The sequence below is a fragment of the Sciurus carolinensis genome, chromosome 1 (assembly GCF_902686445.1).
Source record: "Sciurus carolinensis chromosome 1, mSciCar1.2, whole genome shotgun sequence".
NCBI lineage: Eukaryota > Metazoa > Chordata > Mammalia > Rodentia > Sciuridae > Sciurus > Sciurus carolinensis.
The window spans coordinates 112829952-112854926 of NC_062213.1; the positions used below are offsets into that span (position 1 = coordinate 112829952).

General features: G+C 37.3%; 1 protein-coding gene across 1 annotated transcript in view; it reads left to right on the forward strand.

Moving 5' to 3' along the window:
- Nucleotides 1–24119, forward strand: part of LOC124961288 (calcium-binding mitochondrial carrier protein SCaMC-1) — a 47192-nt gene extending 23073 nt beyond the window's left edge. The window contains exons 4-10 of the mRNA XM_047519930.1: nucleotides 573–684; nucleotides 2688–2846; nucleotides 6406–6552; nucleotides 12199–12306; nucleotides 14364–14531; nucleotides 18661–18811; nucleotides 22041–24119. Of these exons, the coding sequence (XP_047375886.1) occupies nucleotides 573–684; nucleotides 2688–2846; nucleotides 6406–6552; nucleotides 12199–12306; nucleotides 14364–14531; nucleotides 18661–18811; nucleotides 22041–22225 (1030 nt within the window). The 3' untranslated portion in view covers nucleotides 22226–24119. The remainder of the gene's footprint in view (nucleotides 1–572; nucleotides 685–2687; nucleotides 2847–6405; nucleotides 6553–12198; nucleotides 12307–14363; nucleotides 14532–18660; nucleotides 18812–22040) is intronic.
- Nucleotides 24120–24975: the final 856 nt, after the last annotated feature.

Here is a 24975-nt window from a genome sequence, read left to right on the forward strand (position 1 = left end):
ACTGTTCCACTCAAGGTGGCCAGGAAGGAGAAGGGGGTTGGGCTGCAGGGGAGATGAACCCTTCAGGACATCCCTGCAGTGACCCAACTCTTCCAGCCATGCCCCACCAGTCTACAGTTATCACCCAGTTAGTCCATTCAAACTAGCATGTATTGATTGGGTTGTATCTCCCATAATGTAATTATTTCACCTCTGAATATTCCTGTATTAACACAGGAGCTTTGGGGGGGCACCTTATATCCAAACCATAACATTCCCTTTATTTTTATCATCTAGTTTTTTGTGCTTTATAGCTTATTAACTTAGAGTTTGATAGAGTACTGAAGGTAGTCTTTAATGAGCTCTCTGTAATTTGGGGGTCCATGTTTATCTATGAAAGTTTAAAATTAACTAAAAGGACCATAAAATGCCTGCTGCTATTTTCAACAATGTATAATTGTGAGTGAGATTTTTAAAAAATTTAATGAGAATATCAAGTTGGAACAGAAATTGTCATTCTGTAAAATGACCAATAATGTTAGGTTTATTTAACAATTTCATTTTGTTCTTTAATCACTTTTTAAAACTTTCAGCATTGATGCTGATGGGACAATGACAGTGGACTGGAATGAATGGAGGGACTACTTCCTATTTAACCCTGTTACAGACATTGAGGAAATCATCCGTTTCTGGAAACATTCTACTGTAAGTACACTTTGTACTTGTTTGGAGCTGTAAGCCATATAGTCAGCACCCAGAAGCACTCTGAATACTTATGGGACCAGGATGCCTAATCCCAGTAGCAAAGATTTGTAGAATATCTTTTAAAATCCTAGGATTGCAGAAACAGTCATTTACAAAATTTGGAAGAAGTACCATCTTCATAAATAAGGTGCCCAGCCTTTATGGCATTTAAGTATTCTGCCACAGGGAAGTCTGAAAGTCATAGACCTTTACTTTTCATAGATACTATGTTGCCTAAATGATCTCAACACCTCATGATTTTTTTTTCCTGAAACTTGGGCTTGTTCAGTTAGACTCCCTCTATTTACCTCTGGCCTAAGGCATTTATAATAACTATTGAATGTACAAGATCTTTTTGGCTTATCTTCTTAGCATTTCACATCTGTTTGTATTCCACAAAACTTTGCAATTTTAATTTTGATTAATATTTTAAAAATATGCTGGTACAAATGAAGTTCTATTATTGTGTATTTAGTTCCTGAAACCATTGGGAACACTGAAGGAATTTTTTTTTTAATAATGTTTTCTTATTTTTTATACCTTTATTTTATTTATTTATTTTTATGTGGTGCTAAGGATCAAACCCAATGCCTCACACATGCTAGGCAAGTGCTCTACCACTGAGCTACAACTGCAGCCCTGGAATTTGTTTTTCTTAATGGGCTTGTCTTCTGTACTTATTCATGAATTTTAATAAATTTAATATGCACTAAATGCAGCCTTGAGTTCACATTGCTGCCATTAACAATGCCTAATCTTATGTAGAGTATTATAAAATTAGTGATAGCTAGTACCTTTTCAAATATGAGTATAAATAATGCCATATTAGTAGTTCAGTTGCCTAGATAAATTTTATACTTACACGACTTTTTTGTTGTATCTTTGGAGAAATATGATAAAAGTTGAGGCTACAATCATGTATCCATTTTATTGATAGTGAAATAAAGGAAAAGAGTTATAACTGTAGCATAGCTCCTCACCTTACACTCCTGCCTATAAAATCTTTTACAACAAAATCATTTAGAAATGAAGATAAAATAGAACTTTGTTTCTCTTAAGCTATGTTTGTAACTTACAATAATGTTTAGAATCAATGTGAGTGATCATTTGGAAATATATGTTCCTCTTAGCTAAATTTTAAATTGACTCTGTTGCATGCTTTAATTGACAAGTCAGACATACAAAAATATTCATAGTCAATATGAGAAAGGAGTTTAGGGATATTCACAGACATAGTTTCATTTACATGTTTAAACCATGTATAGTGGTATGGAGTACAAGGTAGATGTTATTTCTGAAACGGTTTTTCCCCTTGTTGCCCAGGTTGGCCTCCAGTTCAGGGACTTCAGTGATCCTCTTGCCTCAGACTCCTGAGTGGCTGGAACTACAAGCATGTGCCACCATGCCCAGCAACAAACAATTCTCTTTTGTCTTTTTCATTTTTTTCTTTGGTGGTGAGAGGGATCAAACCCAGGAACTTGCATATGCTTTGCAAATGCTCCTCCACGAAGCTACACCCCCAGTCCTCAACTAATTTTTTTAAAATATATTTTTAGTTGTCAATGGATCTTTATTTATATGTGATGCTGAGTATTGAACCCAGGGCCTCACACATGCCAGGCAAGCACTCTACCACTGAGCCACAACTGCAGCCCCCCTAAACTAAATTCTTAAAAAAATCATCACCAATTGGAGATAGGGTTTTCTAGTCTTATGAAAAAGTGGCTGTAACTAGAAATAATTCACTGTAACTGATAAAATGCCCTTTCATTCTGGTTTAGCCCAATAGAAGTCATTGGATCTATAAAAAGTTGCATTATTGGCTTTAGGAGTTTGTAATTACTGTTAATTTTAATTTCTTGTGAACCAACACTATGTTTAGGATGACTAGACAGTCTTAAAAGAATTTATGGGATTGTCTTTTTAATTGAAGGAACACAATAACCTTTTCTCTACTTCCGCAGGGAATTGACATAGGGGACAGTTTAACTATTCCAGATGAATTCACAGAAGATGAGAAAAAGTCGGGGCAGTGGTGGAGGCAGCTTCTGGCAGGAGGCATCGCGGGAGCGGTCTCGCGAACAAGCACCGCCCCTTTGGATCGCCTGAAAGTAATGATGCAGGTGAGCTTCATCCAAGCATGTCGTAGATATTCTAAACTAATGAACAGTGTGGGTGTTTTGAAATAGAAGTTTAAAGTTTTCTCAGTAATAGTCTTTAATACCTTAAAAAAGATCTCAAGAAGGAGCCATCCTTGGACTGAAGCAGACAAGTTAAAAAATATATATATACTGCTTGGGTGGGTGACGTGGTGCATGTGCCAAAGGGCGTTCCTTACAGGGATGCCAAAGTGTGGGAAAAAGGAAGTGGTGGCAGAAATGGAGAAGAGCCCAACACAGCGCCAGAGGTCAATAAGAATAAGGTCGGAGCAGAAAAAATGAAAAAGAGGCAGAAGAGGGCCCAGTCCTGTATGAAGATCGTCTAGATCAGAAAACTTTGCCCAGTGGCAAATCTGCCACACTCAAGACCTGCATCTGGAATGTGAATAGGCTTTCAGCCTGGATTAAGAAGAAAGGTGTAGAACCGGTAAAGGAGGAAGCCCCAGATACCTGTGCCTCCAAGAGACCAAAAGTTGCCAGAACAAACTACTAGCCGAACTTCAAGAACTGCCTGGACTATTCATCAGTACTGGTCAGCTTCTTCCGACAAGGAAGGATATGGTGGTGTGAGTCTACTTTCCAGCCAGTGCTTGTGCAAAGTCTCTTATGGCATTGGTGAGGAGAACATGATCAGGAAGGCCAGGTGATGGAGGTGGAATTTGACACAGTTGCGCTGGCAACAGCCTGTGTACCTAGTGCAGGCAGGGGTCTGGTAAGACTGGGATACTAGCAGTGCCACTGCCTGAAGGGCTTCGCTTCAGCAAGCCCCTGTGCTATGGGGGGACTTCATGAAGAAGTTCAAGAAGTTAACCTTCTTAACCCCAGGGGACGCACACAGAGGAAAACCAAACAGCTGACTTCACTCCATAGGAGCGCCAAGGCTTTGGGGAGTTGCTGTAGGCTGTGACTGACTGATAGCCTCTGTGACACCTTTACCCCAACACTGCCTATGCCTGTAGCTTTTTGATGAGTACTTGGTCCAAGAATGTTGATTGGCACCTTGATGACTTTTTATTTTCCCACTCTCTTTCACCTGCATTGTGTGACAGCAAGATCCCTTCCAAGCACTGGATACCTAGCACTGTGACACCTCCCCAGATCACTTTGAGCCTTGGAAATAGCTCCCCCTACCCAAGTAGTCTTTCTCCAATAGTTCTCTAGAGAAATCTGGATTTTATTTCTTTTCTGTAAGAACATGAATCCTTCAACCAGGCTCTTGTGAAAGACTAAAGTTTCTTTTAAGCCTAAGGTTTTTGTTTTGTCCATACTCCTTCCTGCTTCCCCTGCCTCCTTTTTAAAAAGGAAACATTAAACAAAAGCTACTGATGACTTCCTCTTAACAAACTGTAATAAAAAAATATTTAATTGCTACTAACCGAAAATTCAGACCATGTAGGTATTGGCAGTGTTTTACCAAACCTTAAATTATTGGTTCATGTATGTAATGAACTTTAAATATATGGCATTCCATGTCTGTTCAATGTATAATAAAAAAAAAAAAAAACCTCTAGACATTTTTGAAGGGTTCTCTTTAAATTATTTGTATTTTGCTTCTTTTTTTTTTGTACTTTATCAAAATCTTAGGATAAGAATGTAATTTTAAAAATTAGTATAAAGTTGAGGTTAACAGAAAAGACCTTGGTTTATGGACTTGCTTTGCTATTTACTAACAGTGTAGCCTTCAGCTGGTCAGAGTAGAAAGGAGGAAGGAAAGGAAAAGGATTAATATTTATTTGTCACACATAATGATAACTCATTGAGTCCTCATAGTAGCCTAGTGAAGTAGGTATTTTATCCTCATTTTACCCTTGGGGCTCATAAAGCTATGAGAATTAAATTTATTTTTCCTTTATAACAAACTAGATGAGGAACAGGGTATCTTTACCTCTAAAACTTATGGTTCTCAAACTGCATAAAACCTCTGAGGTCTCATTTTCCTTCATTCTGGAATAGGAGTAAGAATATCTAACAAGGGTGACTGTAAGAATTAAACAATGCAAGGACTGTGGAGACACCTGACATACTGGAATAACTTACTGGAACATAGTAGTTGCTTAAAAATATTTTCAAAAGTAGTGTTTGTGATACCTAGGTCAATACTTTTTATATTTGTCCTTGGATTTCTGTACAAAAAGATTTGACTATATTTTAACTACCATTCCCTCAGAATTCACCCAAATTCCAAAATATATTTAGAGATATAGTACTTTAAAAAAAGTGGGGGGTGTGAGGGAATTGGTATGTATGTATTTTTCTTTAGGAGCAACAGCAAATTGATTTTGACAGAAATTGATTAAGCATTCATCTTTTCCTTTGTCATCTTTTATTGTGAAGTTTATGTATTTAAAACGAAATGGAATTTATAGAACTTTAGTTCTATAAGTTATATATAGAACTTTAGTTTCTATAAATTCAGGCTGTTTCCTAAAGTCACCTTTAGGTTTAATATTTCACTAGAAGGACTCAAAAGAACTGAAAGCTGCTATAGTTGTGATTATGGTTTATTACAGGAAAAAGATAAAGATTAAAATCAGTCAAAAAAAGGAAGTGCAGAGGGCTGAGTCCTGGGAAGTACCAAGGTGGAGCTTCTATTGTCCCCTCCCTGGAGTCTCAGTGGGTTGCTTTCCTGTCATTGATGTATACAGTAAGCACAGGGTATTGCAGGCCAATCAGGGAAGCTCGCCTGAGCCTTTGGGGTCCAGTGTTTTTGTGGGGGCCTGATCACATTCTGGTCACATGGTTGACCTTTAGTCTTCAACCCCTTCCATCTTCCCCCCACCCTTAATGATTTTCACTCATTTTGTATAAACTAAAACAACCAGAAGAATAGCTGGGTTCTTTAATTATTTTTAGTTTATTAATCAGTTTCCATATACAACCAATCACAAGTTCTAATATACTTAAATGATTACCACCTCTCTAGTGTAAGTCAAATAATCCATCAACACTTTCTGGGTTAGACTGTTGGTACACGTTGTCATGAATTTATTGCCTAGAAAGACCTCAAGATATGCCCTGGAAGGTAGTTTTTCTTTTTGGTGCCAGGCTGTATTCCAGTGTCCTGCAGTGTCTACACCTCTGATTTACATATTATCCAAATCACATTTGTACCCATTTATAGTATATTACAGTACTACTTCTTTGGGGGAGGGAGTAATCTGTTACCTGCAGCATACTTTGTTATTTCTCATGTTTCAAAGGGTTTGCTCTAGCCTAATACATCATTTGGTTCATGTTATCTTAGGAACATTGAACATAATAATTTAAATTTTGAGCTTGTCCTGTTTTCCCATGTCAAAGATACCAACTATTCTTAGTTTTTGAGCCAGATATAGACTTCTGTCTAAAAAAATATAATAATAATTCATCCCATCACTATATATTTTCTCAACTGTCTATATGCTTTTTCAAATACATCTTATGGCAATTGTAAAAAGTATTGAAAAGAGACTGTATGGTTATTTTAGAAATAATATCAGTAATATGCCAGTAGCATTTTACATTATTTCACTTTTAATTTTAGGTTCATGGTTCAAAATCAATGAACATATTTGGAGGCTTTCGACAGATGATAAAAGAAGGAGGCGTCCGTTCCCTTTGGAGAGGAAATGGCACAAATGTCATTAAAATTGCTCCTGAGACAGCTATTAAGTTCTGGGCATATGAACAGGTAATCATCTGTGGAAATTATTCACAAAGAGGAGTTAGTAAACTGAATAAAGATTCATATAATGCTTTGGGAATTCTTGTTTAATGCATGATAACTTTTCACATATACTCAGTTATCATATATTAGATATATATGATACTAGATCATTTTCTAGATAAACTCAATAAATTCTGGGATTCTGAATTTTGTAATATTCTTTATAGAGAAAGACTTTTGTGTACTTTTGTAAGAACTCTTAAAGGAAAGGTAGGATTTTAACTTATTTATTGTAAATTCCTGGGAAAGACAACATGCTAGCACAAATTTTATGCAAATATTCCAGTCTAATTTCTGGTTAGAAAACTTTTGGGTTGAAGTCCTTTGTGTAATTTAACATTGATGTGAAATGGAGTTGAACTTAGAGTGAAGGCTCCATTGAGGCAGAGACTTGGCTTCCCTATGTACTCCAGCATCTAGGCAGAGCCCCATACGTGATAAGTGCTATTTGTTGAATGAATGAATGAGGTAATAATGGAGCACATCACTTCTCTGTTGACTGTAGTTGACTTTGATTGTTTTGGATATTGCTGCAGCCTCATGACGCAGTAACAGGAAGCACAGTGAGTTTGGTTTCTTTTTATGGTAATTAGCAGTACTGTCTTTGAAGTTTTTTTTTTTCCATCATTTATTCCATCATTGTTTATCATGGACTATAAAGGGCCTTGAAATTAAACTCCACCCTACATTTTTTTGTTTTATTTTATTTTAAATGGATTTTAGATTATTCGGGAGAGTGATTTGTTCAACAGCGGACTCAAGGAGATTACCAAGTCCAGTGGTGTTGCTGTTGGATTAGGAAATAGAGAAGCAAAGAAAATAATGTTGAAGAACATCTAGCTTCCAGGACTTTAATTAGAACCCACCTTTGGGAAAGGTATTTTCCTTATGTGAATATTTGACCATTCAAATCATGACTAAGTAAGGGCTGGTGTTTTAGATACCACATACTTTGTTTTTATAATAGGAAAGCCAGAACCTAAAAGAAATAAGTGTTCAAAAATAATCCCATTATTTCAAAATACAGGATGTTTTGTATATTGGAAAGTCCATAGTTATTGCAAGCAAATGGTGCATTACACTTTATGCCATTTATCAGTTTCTTACTGTGGATATTACCAACAGGCTTCTATCCACCGAGTTTCCTCCCTAAGCCCTTGTCCGAGTATTCTGATATTTGCATGCTAGCTTTTTTTAGACATAAAGAGAAAGCTCTCTAGGTATTGTGGCATAGTGTTCTTATGATCTCTGGGCCCTTGATGCTGTTCCAATTTCTCCCCTCCTGCAGTAGTTCTGTTCATCCCTTAGGGCTCTCTTAAGACCATCTTGCTGTGAGAAGCATTTCCTCGATATCCCAAAAAAAGACCAGTGCTACCCCTACCCAGCATCCTTACAATGCCAAACTGCAGAATATCCAGTTTTCTATTGTGGGTGAGAAATCTCACCTCCAGATTTGTACAAGTTCTGATCATGGAATATCTTGTAGTTTAGAAAACTAAGAAAAGGATATATCCAGCCTGGTATGCATCTCTCTCAAACATGTCATCAATTTGGGATAAAGTTACATTTTGTCTTTGTTGTCATGATCACAGCAGTGCCATTGTATCATTGATAGGATGGCAATGTAGGTTCTCATGGTTTCAGCTACCATCTGTACTGACCTCCGTTCTAACATTTTCCTCTTCCTCACTATACCTATGCATCCCTGTACGTACCTGGGTATCTTTGCATCTCTGCTTGCACATCCTCAAACTAAATGCGTCCATAATGCAATAGTCCTCCTTCCTCTTTTCCTCATACCCATTCTCTATTCCAGTAAAGCACACACACACACAATATTCCTCTTTCTGTATGTCATGCAGAGGTAAATGTCCCTTTAGACTTTATTAAGGAATTATTTCCTCTAGAAAACATTCTACATTGTTATAGTTCCTTTTGTTTCCTTCTGTTACAGTTCTTTCATGTTGAATTCTGATGATTTCTGTATTTAATCCTGTCTGGTTTGTGAGACTGCAAGCTTCCTTAGGCAATGGCTATTTGTTTTCAAGTTTGTATTCCCAGCACCACTAAATCTTTACTGAATGAGTGAAAAGACAAAATTACCAGGGCTGGAATTTGAACCCAAGTCTACCTGAGTCTCTGGCTCATTAAGATGAAGGGAAAGTTGGTTATTGCAGGCAATAGGAGCAATATGTGGACAGAAATGTAGGCACAAGAAAACATCTCTCATCGAGGGAAAAGAAGGCAGTTGCCTATGCCTCAACTGGAGTGTGGTGTTTTTCTGGAAGGATAATGATGTAAGAAGCCTGGACAACTAGGGAGGAATAGCTGTGTCAGAGTCTAGGTTTCATTTTGAGTGTGGTGGAGGTCTGTTGAAGAATCTTATGCAGTTAAGAATCTTATACTAACATTTAAGGAAGACCACCTTGGAAAAAGAATGGCAAAAGTATTAGAGGACAGTGAGACTGGACTACAGGGAAGGAGATTATTTAGGACAATATTTAAGCTATTCAAGTAAGAAATGATGAGTGTAGTAATGACTGTAGGGACTAGAGAAGAAAGGAATTAATTGAAAAATGTTTTGGAAATAAAATCAACAGAACTCACTGACTGCTTTGATATGGAAGTAAGAAAGAGAGAAGAGTCAAGGATTATATTCTAGTTCCTAATTTGATCAACTATATGCACAAAGAATACAGTGTCAGGTTCCATTTTGGACATTCTGAGTTTAAGATACATCTGTGATGTGTGTAGGGAGCTGTCCAGTAGGCCAGTGGGAATCTCATCTGGAAAGGAAGAGACAGATCTTTGACAGAAAGTTTGATGAGTTGATGTGGTTGGAATGGGCAGAAAAACATAGAATGAGAAGTATCCTGGGAATGAACCCAATGGGAGCAGCAGGAAAAACTTGTAAGGAAGACTGAGAAGGAAGGGCAGGAGGGACAGAAGGAAATTCAGAGAGAGTGATGACCTAGAAGAGTAGGGTTTCATGCTACACTGTGGTGTGTGCAATAAGGAAAATGTCTTCTAGGACTTACTGACTTACCAACCTGGAGATAGGTAAGCTTAGTATAAATGTTTCAGTGACACAATGAAATGAGAAACTGAAATGAGCTAAAGTGAATGAAAGGTGAAGAAAACTGGACAATGTAGACACATTTTTCAGAGAGTTTGATGGTAAGGGAAGAAAAGAAAAGAGGGACAGGGTGGTGGATTTGGATGTAGGGTGGAGAGAGGGCTTTTCTTTCTTTCTTTTTGTTTTTAAATATGTCCATTTTCGAAGGAAGCATACCAATAGAAAGAAAGAAGATAAAATGTAGTGTGAGAGACTGTTTAATAAAGCAGGTGTTCAGAGGAAGTGTGTGGGAATGGGGTTGAGAAGTGGGAAGGGGATGTGGGAAACAGGTAATAGCAGAGACCGTTAGAAGGCTCAGTCTTTGACTGCAAGAAGGACTCTTAATGCCAACCTGGGAAGAAAGAGGACAGAGTGGTTGTGAATAATTTTGTGGTGGTGGGTAGGAATACCAAATTATTCTTTCTGGTGGCCTCTCTGTTATTCTTTGAGTTCCCAAGAAAGCCTCTCTCCTGGGGGATGGTGTCAGAGGTTGGAGGAGTTGGGGAGATTGAAGCAGGTGTAAGAACAAATAGGAGAGAGAACTGAGATAGACAGGATTCCAGGGAGACATGCAGAGCCCAGTTGGATCTGCTTTAGGAAAGTCAAATTCTGTGACGTTGGCAAGCTACCTAAGGTCTCTGTGACTGTTCCCTCATCTCTAAGTTGGGGGTTAAGGTCTATGACTTATTAAGCCACTGACCCTTCACAAGCTGTCCTCACTCCTCTCTTTGTATATATATCAGGTTTTGGGGCATGGAAGCCCCCAAACACTTACCCTTTGAATATGTATTATTTGTTATTTACTAAATATTTAGTGAGTACTTTTGATTGGTGCTTTGGGGGATACAAGATGCAAAATGTGCCTTTACAGCTCCTATGTAGAAAGGGTTTAAATAAATTAGATTTAATGATCATGACAATCTGAAAGGAAAATTAATAGAACCTATGCAGAAGGTGAGTTTTATGTAATATTCTGGTAGTTCAGGGAACAGAGCCTTTGGAAATATTTGATATCTTTTTTGGGGGAATATCTGCTATTTGGGGAACTTCATGAAATAATACTACATTTAATTTTTATGTGAGCAGAGAAACACAATTTTGCTAGCAGAAATCTTGTTTTGGTGTATTGGGCTTTTTAGATCCCAAGGATCGGCAATAAGCAGGCTCAGGATTGGGGGGTCACTGTGGAGTGTACGTGACCATGAGGGAAGGATCCTCAGAGAAGCCCTGGAAGTGGAACTTCCCTGACCCTTCTCCTTCTCCACCCATGGGTCTGCTTCTCTCTGTAGACTTACCACTACCACCTCTAGATACCTTACATTTCTGAGAAGGAATTGGGTTTGCCTGGTTAATTGCCATTGTCTCTGTTTTTATAATTATTATTATGTTAATAATAATAACAACAACAACTGCTGAGCATTTGCCAAGTGCCTGGTACAAATGTTAACTATATTGTCTGTGTGATTTTATTTAGTCCAATCAGCAGCCCCCTGAGTGCAACCTGGACATGTTCATGAACTTGCTCAGGGCCATATGACTCAGGTTCCAGCCCAGGTCCACCTGACTCTGGAACCCATGACATTAACATCCTGACTAATTAATATTTTGGCTTCATGTAGGTCATATTTCCACCCTTGGTCCAATCAGCCATGTTGGATTGCTTTGGGCCAGAGGAGTACTAGGGTTGGTGTGTTAGTGTACTTAAATGTATTATTGACAAAACTGTTTTCTACATTGTTTTGTTAATATTTGGTTGTCACTTATTGGTTTTATTTGTACTGGTGAAATAAACTCATCTTTAAAAAAATATAGGGGAAAATACCTAAAAATTTTGAAAACTTTATTATTCCATTTTTTTTCCTGTATCTGGAAAAGAATGTTGTTATTCTGTTTTTAGCAAAGGAATGACTTGGTTCAGCCTGTGGAATATTCGTGTTCTGTGGAAATCTAACTTGAGAACCTCTGTTCAGTATACTGAATGTATTAGCATTTCAGCCTTATTTTTCTGCTAAGTATTGTTAATGCAATATATGCATTTTGAGACACATTATCACATGGTCAGCAAATTTGTTTCTAGGAGCAGATTTGTATTTTGGTATTATTTTAATTAGCTTGAGCTGCCAGAACAAACACCGCCAACTGTATGGCTTAAACATTTGAAATTTATTTCTCATAGTTCTGGAGTTTGGGAAGTCCAAGATCAAGAGGCCAGCCAATTTGATCTCTAGTGAGAGCTTCTTCCTTACTGGCAGACAGTGGCCTTCTTCCATGTTCTCAGATGGCCTTTTCTTGGTGCGAATAAGCTCTCTGTTGTCTCTTCTTATGAGGATGCTAATCCTATCATTAAGGTTTCACCTCATCTAACCTCATTGCCTCCAAAGACCCTATCTTCTACTACCATCATGTTGGGGGTTAGTGTTCAACATGTGAGTTTTAGGGAGCATGGTTCTGTCGATAGCAGATACTAATGTTCATTTTAAAACTTTCTCATATAGTACAAGAAGTTGCTTACTGAGGAAGGACAAAAAGTAGGAACCTTTGAGAGATTTATTTCTGGTTCCATGGCTGGCGCAACTGCACAGACTTTCATTTACCCCATGGAGGTAAGTACGCCATAGTGAAGTCGGACTGCTTGATGGTGTTTGCATTGGTATCTGTTGTGTAACAGTTTTAGACAACAAGTATTTATTATCTCACAGTTTCTATGGACTGAGAATCAGGGAGCAACTTGGCTATGCTCCTTTGGCTCTAGGTTTTTCACCGCCTATCTTTAAGGTGTCAGCCAGAGCTGCAGTCACCTTGAGGCTCGGCTATGGGTGAATACACTTCCAAGCTCACCATGTCGCTATTGCCAGGCCTCGCTGGCTGGAGGCCTCAGTTCTGTATCATGTAGGCCTTTCTGCTTGCTGCCCAAGTATCTTCCCAACATGGTAGCTGGCTTCCCTTACAGGAATGAGAAAGTAATGGGTGAGAGAGAGAAAGTGATGAGAAAGGAGGGGGCAGGGAGAGAGAGAGAGAGAGAGAGAGAGAGAGAGAGAGAGAGAGAGAGAGAGAGAGAGAGAGAGAGATCATGCTCACAAGAGCAAGCATGTGCCTTTAAGAGGGAAACTGCTCTCTTTTGTCCCTTATGCTGTACCCTGTTGGTCACACAGACTGTATTAGATTAGTCAGGATTCTCTAGAGGAACAGAATCAATAGGAAGTATGATTATAAAAAGAGGATTTATTAGATTGGTTTACACGACCAGAAGTTGGAGAGTCCACAATGGCAGCTGGAGAGCTGGAAGAACCAGCAACTACACAACCCAAGATGCAGAAGCCCCAGAACAAGAAAGGTCAAGAGTGCTATCCTCCTCCAAGACCAAGGCTTCTGGAAACTACCTGGAGAATCACTGGCAGAGTCCACTTTGGAAGAATGAAGAAGCAAGAGTCTGATATCCTCAGATGATCTAAGCAGCAATCAAGAACCTGTTCAAGAAGAGCTGAGCTTGCATCTGCATCTGCTTCCTTGTTCTTCCAACTTTTAGTCCATCCTATTGGGTGGTACTGCCCACATTTAGGGTCTCCACTTCAGTTCAGTATCCTGCTTTCTAATCTTTCCTAGACACGCCTGCATTGACCCACCTAGAAGCCTCTTAATCATCATCAGCATTTATTAATCCAATCAAGTTAACAATTCAAATTAACCATTACACAGACCAACCCTGGTTGAGTGTTGTAGAGATCACACAAATCTATGCTTGCCAGGAGTCAAGGATCAGTGGGGTCATCTCAGAGGTTGGCTGCCCCGTGTTGATGAGAAGAACTCCCATTCCCCTCCAAAGAGTACCATAACATAATAACAGAACCTCAGGATTGATTGCTTGGTGGTGATCTTAACTAGCCCTCCTTCCATTAGACCATGGGCTGCCAAACCATGGATTTGTGGACTGTTTTATGTAGCCTTGAGCTAAGAGTGGGTTTTTACAATTTTTAAAAGGCAGGTAAAAACAAAGCAAAAGAAAAACAAAGAATATGCAGCAGAGAACTGACATTTTAGGCCTGCAAAGACTGAAATATTTATTATCCGGCCTTTACAGAAAATATTTTCCAACTCCTGCTTTAGAACAAAAATAATATTGTAGATGTGGATATCTTTATTGATATAACAAAGAGTTTGTAATAATTGATAAGACCCTTAACTTCCACTACTTTGTTGCATGTATGTCAATGTATATTGTTCACATTACTCTGCACACCCCTCAGAAAAGGTATCCTAATTTAGTACTTATTTTTCTTCTTACATCCTCCATCTCAATTAATAGCATCACCTTCCCCTTCTCTTCCACCCCTCCTGTGCTCCAGGCTAGCTGGAGTAGCCTTCAGGATGCTGTTCCCTTCATACCAGTCCATGCCATCCATACCAGTCATATTATGATCTTGTCTTCATGTACTCTATCCCTGCCCTCATTCTCATCCTCTTTGCAGTAAATGGGTCTTTCTAGCTGTGGTCTTAGCTCTTAAATGGAAATAATACACAAAGGAGAACATATTGGCAAATTAAACAGTCATTTGAATAACATTGCATGCTATTTATTTGTTCTCCATGAAGTTGCTTCTTTGGAATTCCATGATGTTAGTGTTATTATGAATGATGTTTTGTTATATTATTTCATGTCCAGGTTATGAAAACCAGGCTGGCAGTGGGCAAAACTGGACAATACTCTGGAATATATGACTGTGCCAAGAAGATTTTGAAACATGAAGGCTTTGGAGCTTTTTACAAAGGCTACGTTCCCAATTTATTAGGCATCATACCTTATGCAGGCATAGATCTAGCTGTGTATGAGGTACGTTTACGTAAGTGTTTTGAATCTGCAAATGTAATCATTATTGCTCTTAATGCTAGAATTTGACTTTATATAAAGAAGTAGACATATATCAGAAAACAGCTCCTGACTATGCTATTTAGAGTGTGTCCTTTGATCTTTCTTTTCAAGTACCTTGAATATGAACCCCACCTGTGTTGGTAACTTTCATATTAGATTTCCTTGTGAATTATTTTTGCTACAAAAGAGTGGCCTCAAATTCAGATATGGTTGTTCAGCTTAGAAGATAGTATAAGAGATTTTCTTGGGGCAGAGGAGAGAAAAATAAGCAAAAACATCACATTTTCTTTGATTTGTTAAGATGGGACATTGATGAAGCCAAGTGACCAATTTGGGTAATACAGATGCATTTGTTGTACTAGAGACAAATCAGAATACAAACCTTGGATCAGCCCTGCCACCTAAATCATTTGATCATTTATGAATCTGACAAACATTTATTGAGTACATACCATGTACCGGCCACTGGGTTAGACACAGGATCTTGGGGGTTGAAGGGACTCAGTGTCTGCCTTTCAGAAATTGAAGGTCTGGCTAGGTGTGGTGGTGCACACCTGTAACCCCAGTGACTCAGGAGGCTCAGTTAGTAGGATCACAAGTTCAAGACCAGCCTTGGCAGCTTAGTGAGATCCTGTCTCAAAATAAAAATAGAAAGTGCTGGGGATGTAGCTTAGTGGTAGAGCATCTCTGGATCCAATCTCTAGTACCACCATCACCACAACTAAGCGAACAACCAACCAAACAAACAAACAAACCATAGGTCTGATGGGGGAACATAGACAAGCTAACAGCTAAAGCACATGGTTGGTTAGTTTTGTCATGACAGATATAAGCCAGTGCACATATTGGGAGGAGACCCAACCTATAGCTGAGGGGACAGATGGGATGTGTAAAGAAAACTTTCTTAGAGGACTTTGCCACTTCTTAATTTTAATAGTTTTATTGAGATACACCATATATTTCACCCACTTAAAGCATATAATTTGAAGACTTTTAGTATGTTACATTATTAATTTTTAAAAATTATGATGAAACATGACATAAAATGTACCATTTCAACAGTTTTAAATGTACAATTTAGTGACATTAGTCACATTCACAATATTGTGCAGCTTTCACCACTGCATATTTCTGAAATTTTTTCATCAGTCCAAGTAGGAAGTTTTAATCATTAAGAAGTAAACTCCCTCCTCCACCTTCCCTTCACTCCCTGGTGACCTCTAATCTGCTTTCTGTCTCTATGAATTTGTGTATTCTAGAGGTTTCATAAGTGACTTATTTCACTTGGCACGTGTCTTCAAGATTCCTTCATGCTGTATCATGTGTCAGAACTTCATTCTTTTTACTGGATAAATACTATTCCATTGTGTATATATGGTACAATCATGCACCATATAGCAATGTTTGTGCCAATGAAGAACATATATGTGATGATGGTCCCACAAGATTATAATGGAGCTGAAAAATTCCTGTTGCCTAGTGACATCACAGGCACCTTAACATCATCAGTGCATGGCCCTACTCATGATTTGGAGTGATGCTGGTGTGAAAACACATCCTCCTTCCAGTTGTGTGAAAGTATAGCACATACAATTATGTACAGTATGTAATACTCAGTAATGGTGATAAATGACTATGTCATTGGTTTGTGTATTTACTGTACTATTTAATGTTACTTTAGAGTGTATACCTACTTTTTAAAAATATTTTTAATTTGTTATTTTTAGATATACATGACAGTTGAGTGTATTTTGACATATTATACATACATGGTGTACTCCTACTTTAAAAAAATGTCTAATGAACTGGCAGTGGCTCTGCAGGTGGAGGTAGGAGGATAACAAGTACAAAACCAGCCTCAGCGACTTAGCAAGGCTCTAAGCATCTCAGTGAGGCCCTGTCTCTAAATAAAATATAAAAAAGGACTGGGGATGTGGCTTAGTGGTTAAGCTCCCCCCTGGGATCAATCCCTGGTACAAAAAAAATGTCTACTATAATAAGTGTGTTGTGTTATATCAGCAGTAGTCTTGTACATCTTATGTTTATTGAGTCTCTTGACTACCGCATTTCCTCTTGTGTTTGACTTAATCTCATGTTGTTCAGTTCATCTTGGCCCTGGGGGAAATGTGCCGCACCATATGTATGCACCATATGGCCTGGGTGTGAAGTAGGCCGCACCTCATAGGTTTGTGTAAGTGCACTCTGCGATGTTCACACGGTGATGAAACACCTGAGCCGTGTTTCTCAGGTGTCCTCGTCATTAAGCAGCACACAGCTTCATCTTTTTCCATTCTTTTGCTTTTAACTGACATGTGTTCTTATATCTAACATGAGCCTCCTGTAAATAGGATATTGTTGATCCTGTATGTTTTACCCATTCAGTGATTTATGTCTTTTAATGAAGACCTTTAATCTATTACATGGAAAGCAGTTAATGACAGAGCTTGCTTTTGCCATTTTGTTCATCATTTTCTGTTTGTCTTATAGTTTTTTGTTCCTCCTTTCCTTTCTTATTACCTTCTTTTGTGTTGACTTTTTTGTAGTGACATATTCTAATTCTGTCATCATTTCCTTTTGTATATATACTATATATATTAGTGGTTACTATTGTAATTACATGAAACATATTAAGGCTATAACAATCTCTTTTAAACTAATTGCAATGTAACTCCAATCTTACATGAAAGTTCCACTCCTCTACAACTCTGACCTCTTCTCTCTACTTGTTGTTGATGACACAAATTACTTCTCTTTATATTGTATGCCCATTAACAGATTTATAGTTACTTTGAAAAAAAATTGTTTTTTTAGTCGTCAACAGACCTTTATTTGATTTATTTATATGTGGTGCTGAGACCTGAACCCAGGGCCTCACACATGCTAGGTAAGCGCTCTACCACTGAGCTATGACTCCAGCCCTATAGTTACTTTTTATGCTTTTATTTTTTAAATTCTACACCAGAAGTGTAGAAATGAAGTTATTTACATCCTATAGTACAACACTACAGTATTTTATAATTTATATTTACCTTTACCAAGGGTTGATATTTTCATATGGTTTTGTGTTGCTGTTTATTGTCCTTTTGTTTCCACTTGAAGGATTCCCTTTAACATTTCTTATAGGGCAGTTCTAGTGGTGATAAATTCTCTCAGCTTTCATACATCTGGGAAACTCTTAATTTCTGCTTCATATGTATAGAACAGGTTTGCCAATATAGTATCTTGGTTGACAGCTTTTTATTCTAGCACCTTGAATATAACATATCACTTCTTTCTGGCCTGCAAAGTTTCTATTGAGAAATCCTATGATAATCTTATAGGATTAAAAACCAAATGACTTGAATTAATTATAGATCATATTAGTGTAAATTTTTTTTGTGTGTGTGTGGTGTTGGGGATTGAACCAGGGCCTTGTGCATGTGAGGCAAGCACTCTACCAACTGAGCTATATCCCCAGTCCTAGTGTAAATTTTATACTTAAAATATTTTATGTTTAAAGAGCTAACTAACATATACATTTAATACAACTTATCCTATGTATTGCCTTCTAATGAAATACTGGGGCCTAGAATAACAGGGGAGAGAAGATGGCTCTGTGGTGGGACCAGCACACCTGATTCTGAGCCCTTTTTAAAAAATCTCTATCAGAATAAATTTCCCTTATTTCTAAAATCAGAATAATAGATCCATGTCAGAGTTTCTGTAAGGACCAAATGAAATAATAAATGTGTCGAGAGTATAAACTTAGATATAATTAGTGTTACAATGTTTTTATTAGTATTTTCCATAAGAAATATTCTTTGGATCCTACAATATTTTGTAGGTGTGTTATTGATCTTTGTGTTTATTTTAAAAGAAGATGAACAACCAGGGCATACCCCTCATGTTCTGTATCTCTAGTTGCTTCTCTACCTCTCTGTAGAACTACTGCCTCCTGCCATGTCTGCTGCCCCTAGGAACACGTGCCCCCCTCTCACCGTAAATGGCAGTCTCTTATAAGGATGAGGATAGTTGTGAAAATGTTTACTTAGAGTGAAAGTGGTTCTCAAGCATGTCATTATTTTTATTCTTTTCTCCTTTTCTGGGGCAGCTCTTGAAGTCCCACTGGCTTGATAATTTTGCAAAGGATTCTGTAAACCCTGGTGTTGTGGTGTTGCTGGGATGTGGTGCCTTATCCAGCACCTGTGGCCAGCTGGCCAGCTACCCCTTGGCTTTGGTGAGGACTCGCATGCAAGCCCAAGGTAAGTTTATTTATTTATTTATTTTTAAACTGGTGCATCTCAATTATATAGATTTACGTGTTTCATCGTGGCACTTTTGCACATACATAAAAACACAATATGATACATTTCACTACCCAATATCCCATCACCCTCTTCTCCTCCCTACCTTAATGGTCACCTTTCTGCTTTCATGGTATCCTTTTTGTCTTCATATTTTCCATCTTCCCTCATATGAGGGAAAACATATAATACTTTTCTCTTTGAATCTGACTTATTTTGCTCAAAATTGCTCTGTAGTTCCATTTATTTTCTACAAAATGACATAATTTCATTCTTCTTTATGGCTGAATAAAACTCCATTGTGTATATATACCACATTTTCTTTATTTGTTCATTTCTTTATCTGTTGATGGACATCTAGGCTGATTCCATAACTTGAATTGTGCTGAAGTAACATGCTTGTATCTTTAAAGTATGCTGACTTTAATTTTATTGGACAAATACCAAGGAGCTGTATAGCTGGATCATATGGTAGTTCTACTTGAAGTGTTTTGACTATTCTTCTAATAGTTGCAAAGTTTCTGGTCTTATACTTAGGTCTTTGATTCATTTTGAGTTGACTTACACAGGGTAAGAAATGGGAATCTATTTTCATTCTTCTAGATATGGATATCCAGTTTTCTAAGCATTGCTTGCTAAAGAGGCTGTCCTTTTTTCCAGTGTATGGTTTGGGCACCTTTATCAAAAATCAGATAATTGTAGTTGTGTGGGCTTGTTTCTGTATCTTCTATTAAGAATATCATATTTTGATGGGAATTGCATTGATCTGTATATTTTGATACTCTGGGCATTTTAATAATATTAGTTCTGCCTATCCATAAACATGGGATGTCCTCGTATCTTCTAGTATCTCTTTTGATTTCTTTCTTCAGTGTTACATAAATTTTATTATAGAGGTTTTTTACCTCTTGAGTTTTTGATTAAAGGATAAAACCGATAAAAGTGCTGCATCAGTAACATGCTTTTGGAACTTCAATTTCAATTGAAACAGCTGAGTGTAGTTTTAATTGAATTTCTTGAATTTTTCCCCATTATTGTCTCCTTAAGTTTACATTTTAGAAGTTCTTAGTATCTCTACTTCATGAAATTTTAATGCCATAAATATATCACTTTTACATGTATGATTTATATATAAACAGAATAAGATTATTTTCTTTGGACTATTTTAATGTCACATGTAAACTACATGTATATGTATGATTCATATTTAAACAGAATAAGATTTTTTCTTCTTACTCTGTTGAATGCATGTTTTAAGAGTATAAGTTTTAGTATTTGGATGGATTTGGGCTTATATCCTTGCCCTAAATCTCTTTGGGTTTCCATTTTCTATTTGGTGGATGGGAATGAAAAGAATTAGCAGAAATATATGAAAAGCACATGGCACTTGTTAAATTTTTGGTAAATAGTGACTGAAATTGTTTGTTGTTATTGCTGCTTGAACCTCACAACCTTTGAACTGGGATTCTTCCTCACTGTGTTACTAACTCCTTCCTTGACTTGGATTATACTGTACTGTCCTGGTTCTTCTGCCCACTCATTGATTATCCTCTCCTTACTATTTGCTGGCTTTTATTGCTATACTCACTCTATTGAAGTATGCATTTGATACCTTTCTTTTCCTTGTACTTTTTTCCCTGTTCGATCTCATCCACTGTAATTTCTTTGAATAGTGCATCCTGGGCATCTACAATTCCACCCCCAACCGCTTTTCCAAGTGCATCCATTTCTCCTTCACAAGCAGTGGGCCATTAATTGAAAAATGCTTCTTCAGCCAATTCTGGGTGCTAGACATTGCTGGATGCTAGGTTAGAGCACTCAACAAGTAAGATGTGGTTCCTGTCATTGTAGAGTGGAGCAGAACACGTCCAGAAAGTGAACAACCTTAATAAATCACTTCCCCTTGTTAGGGGAGTATAGAGTGAAGGCTGTAAGCTAACTCCATCTGGAGACTGGAAAGACGTGGGATTTGGGTGGGCAAAGGCAGATGGAGTGGATCAAGAAACAGCATTGCAGCCCGAGGAAAAGTATGTGTAAAGTTAATGAGGCAGGAGCAAAGACAGCACCTTGGAGGAGCTGAGAGCCCATTGTATGACTTCAGAGAAGAACGCAAAGTAGTAAACTAAATGTTTCTGTGTGTTTTCTCATTTAACCATTGTAATAATTTTGAGAGCGTGACACTGATATTACCCACATTCTGCAGATGAGGAACTTCTACAAAGTTATACATTTGGTAAATAGTGGCACTAGAATTCAAACCCAGGCAGTCTGATTCACACCATTGCCTAATGAGCTTACCCCTCCTGTCTGCTAACTCCAGTACAGACCTTTGCATGGCTACCATGTTTGTGGTTTCCAAAGTCAGGTCTGATCATTTCACATCTGCTCAGACATCTTTGTAACTCTTTAATGTCTTCAGAGTCAATTCCAGATTTCTTAGTGGGAACCCCAAAACCTTTAGTCATTTGGCCCCACTTTTAGTTTCATCTGCATTTTCCTACCCCAACCTTGCCCATTTCAGCCTCTTGGTACCAACTGTGTAATGACCACATCCAACAATTGTCTGTGTCCCCTAGAATGTATTGGTTCCTGTCCTTGTCTTTGTTGTGCAGCAAAACAGGTTTCCTTGCATCCTTTTCTGTTCTACTGAGATAATTTTCAAGGCCCAAGTCCCCTATGTTTTCCTAAGATTCTCAAAGTTTCTCCATACTTCCTCCACTTGACAAAATTTAACTGTTTGCTATGGAGTGGTTGGCTAATGAGGGAGTAGGAGGTGGCAGAGTATTGAGGTGGAAAGCATATGGCTTCAGAGTCAACAGACCATGGCTCTACCACTTGCTTGCTGAGTGTTGTAGTACAAATTTCTTCATCTTTCCAAGCTCATTTATAAAATGGATATGTTTACCTTGTAGAATTAGCAAGGGAAGTAATTAACCCAATACCTAGCACATAGTAATTTTCAATAAAGAACTGTTTTTGCCATCATTATTATAGTCAGAACACTCACTATTAGATGTCATAAAAAGAATTATTTAAAAAGGTATTTTTTGGGGCCCTTGGGAATATATTTTATCCTTCATTTCTAAATATGATTCTGAATCCTAGTGTTTATTATAATACAATTAAACATGCTTAAATATTCTAAATTAGCCTGGTTTGTTTTTTGTTTCTTTTTGTAATTTTCTAGCCATGGTTGAAGGAGCCTCACAGCTGAATATGGTTGGCCTCTTTCGAAGAATAATTTCCAAAGAAGGAATACCAGGACTTTACAGAGGCATCACCCCAAACTTCATGAAGGTGCTCCCTGCTGTAGGCATCAGTTATGTGGTGTATGAAAACATGAAGCAAACTTTAGGAGTAACCCAGAAATGACAAGTTGAAGTTTTTGCTTTCGCAAAATTTGCCTATTGAAATTTTCAACAGTCTCTGGAGTGACTTCTACAATTGTGATGAATCTATGGCAAAGGAAGTGGCATATATTTTTTTCACAATAGTATATCAGTGATTACTAAGATGTTTGGGCTCAATTTTATGTATACAGAAATATTAAAAATCATAGTTTTATTAAGTTTTAAGAAAGTCACAAAATTGAACTTTGTGTTTTCGGATTAGTCCTTCTGCAGATCTGTGCCCTGACTCCTAAAACTGAAAATGTACTTGCTTGAACTAAATTTTTTTTGCATGGTAGAATTAATAAATCAATCTCTATTCTAGTTGATTCAAATTTATGCAATTCCTTTATACCTAAATGTCTTTTAAAAATTATCAGAAAATCTTATGACTTAAATTGTTCTACATTTTAAATGCCTTTATAGACTTTTCTCATAGAATCATTAATAGAAAATCATCATACTTAAAGTTTATTTTACAGCAGTTAAATAAATATAGGGCTTATAACCCAATATTTCTTTAATCAGAGTAGAAATGGACATAAGTGACAGAATTTGTAAGGAGGAACAATGAAATAATATTTATTTCAGTGGGCACATTTCCATTTTACTTACACTATTATTTGGTTCCTGGGATTATACACTGTCATATAATACTGTTAAATCATCAACATAGGCAATTTATTTGAAAGAGTCCATTTATTCTGTCATAACTTTGAAAAACATCAGGGAGACAAAAGCATTTTCTTATATCCGTTTCTGAAGAGCATCTCTACTTTGTTTCTCCTTGGTTTCCTACTTTCAGTCAGATTCTGTTTAATCAGGAAGGCTCCTTTGGACAATTCTTAGTAATCTGGAATTTCTTAATGACATGAAGTGAGTTGATCATGGGTGAGTGACATGCTCATTTCTTCCTTACTGTTGAATATTTTTGAACTAGCCATTCTCAGTTTGGGTGGCCCAAAGCTAAAAGGGTGTAGTACACATTAGTATTAATATATATTAATCTTACACATGAGATACTTATTTAACTGAAAGACACAATTTGTAAACATTTAAATCCATATTTTCATTTAGAACATGATAGTTTTAGGAACATGATAGAAAAATTGATTTATAATATTGGTAACATTCTAAAATCTTACTAAATCCATTTTTTTGTAGTCAACTATCTTTTCTGATTTGTGATAAAAACCAAAATTTATTAGTTGAAGTTATTTTTAATACTTTTTTCATTTAGTTCCTGTGCCCATTTAATTTCTAGTAATTTCTGTTATAAATTGACAACACTTTCATGAAAATCTAGTGATATAATAGGTATTTATGTTATTTGAAACTACCTCTTTTATTTTTTGAACCAAAGAGAAAGATGGACTTGTGTTTGTGTAACATATTCTAAAATACAGTTCATTTACAAATGCCTGATAAATGTCTCAGTATTTTCACACTGCACTCACTATAAGCATGGCATTCTATCTGTAGGGTTATTTGTACTTTTGAGTGATACATAAAATGATAATATTAACGTACATGATTAGTTCTTTTTTTACTCAAAATTATGAGAATGAATGATTCCATTATCATTTTTTATATTTCAAGCTGGAGAAAAATATGAAAATATTCAGACTTCATTGTGAATTTGAATTGTTCCATGTTGAACATTTGTGTGAATGTGATTTATCTGCATCTTGTATCTTTTGAAAAAATGATTTTGTATCTTTGGAAAAAAGCCCCCAGTTGAAGATCGAGTATTTTTGGTATTACTGCATATTTACTTTCCATTTATATTAAGAAATGTTTATATTTAACATGACTTGTTTCCTAATTTTTAAAATAATTAAAAAATAAAGCAAAAATGGTCTTTGTTAAAGAGCTTATATCCAAGGTGGTGGTTTGAACAATGCTCTTCACATGGGGCACTACATTGTCTTTCTAAATATTTTGACCTTTCCTGAGCAACCATAGTAGTTATTGTCTGTGTTGTCTGTGGCATGCTTTTTGCCATGAAACGTTTTTTTTTTTTTTTTTTTTTTTTTTGGTCACATCCCAACTCCTCATTTATCAGTCAGGGTTACAGGAGGGGTGGGAGTGTTCACAGTGCAAAGAGGTTACAGGCTTAGCTTGGCACATCTTGGTGTAGGCATGTTTGTGTTGAAATCGTGGCAAAAAAAATCTGAGTTTACTGGTAAGTAATTAATGCAAATTATAAGTAAGTACAAAATTCTATTAAAATAAGACTTGAGAGAAATTCTGCATTCCAACCCCAGTGCTATCCAGACACCAGAAATAATATGTCTCTGGTGCATTGAACATGCTGCCAGATTTCTTTGTAGCCTCGTCGCTCCCTGGCAAGAGAACAGGCATGGAAGCAGGGCTTGTGTTTTATAGTAATTGGTTCAATCAGGTCACGTTTATGAAAGTGTGGCATAGTTTCCTCATCCCGAACAGAAATTTTGCCGGCCCCTTTGTCCTCAGGGAATTTCCTTTTTGGAGTAGAGCACGAAAGGAGCATCCATATTGATTTTCATGGAGCGGAGCGCCAGCAGTCTTTCCTCTCCCCTTTCCCTGGTTCCCTTGGGAGAAGCTCAGCGGCAGAGCACGCGCAGGCGCTCTGGGGAGCAACCCCACCACCGTGTGTCCGCCTCAGGTTTCCTGCAGGACCAGCTGAGTTGCTGCTTTCCCAGCGCAGTGTGAACGAAGGCAGGTTCCCAGCCCGCTGGGAATTCAGGAGGG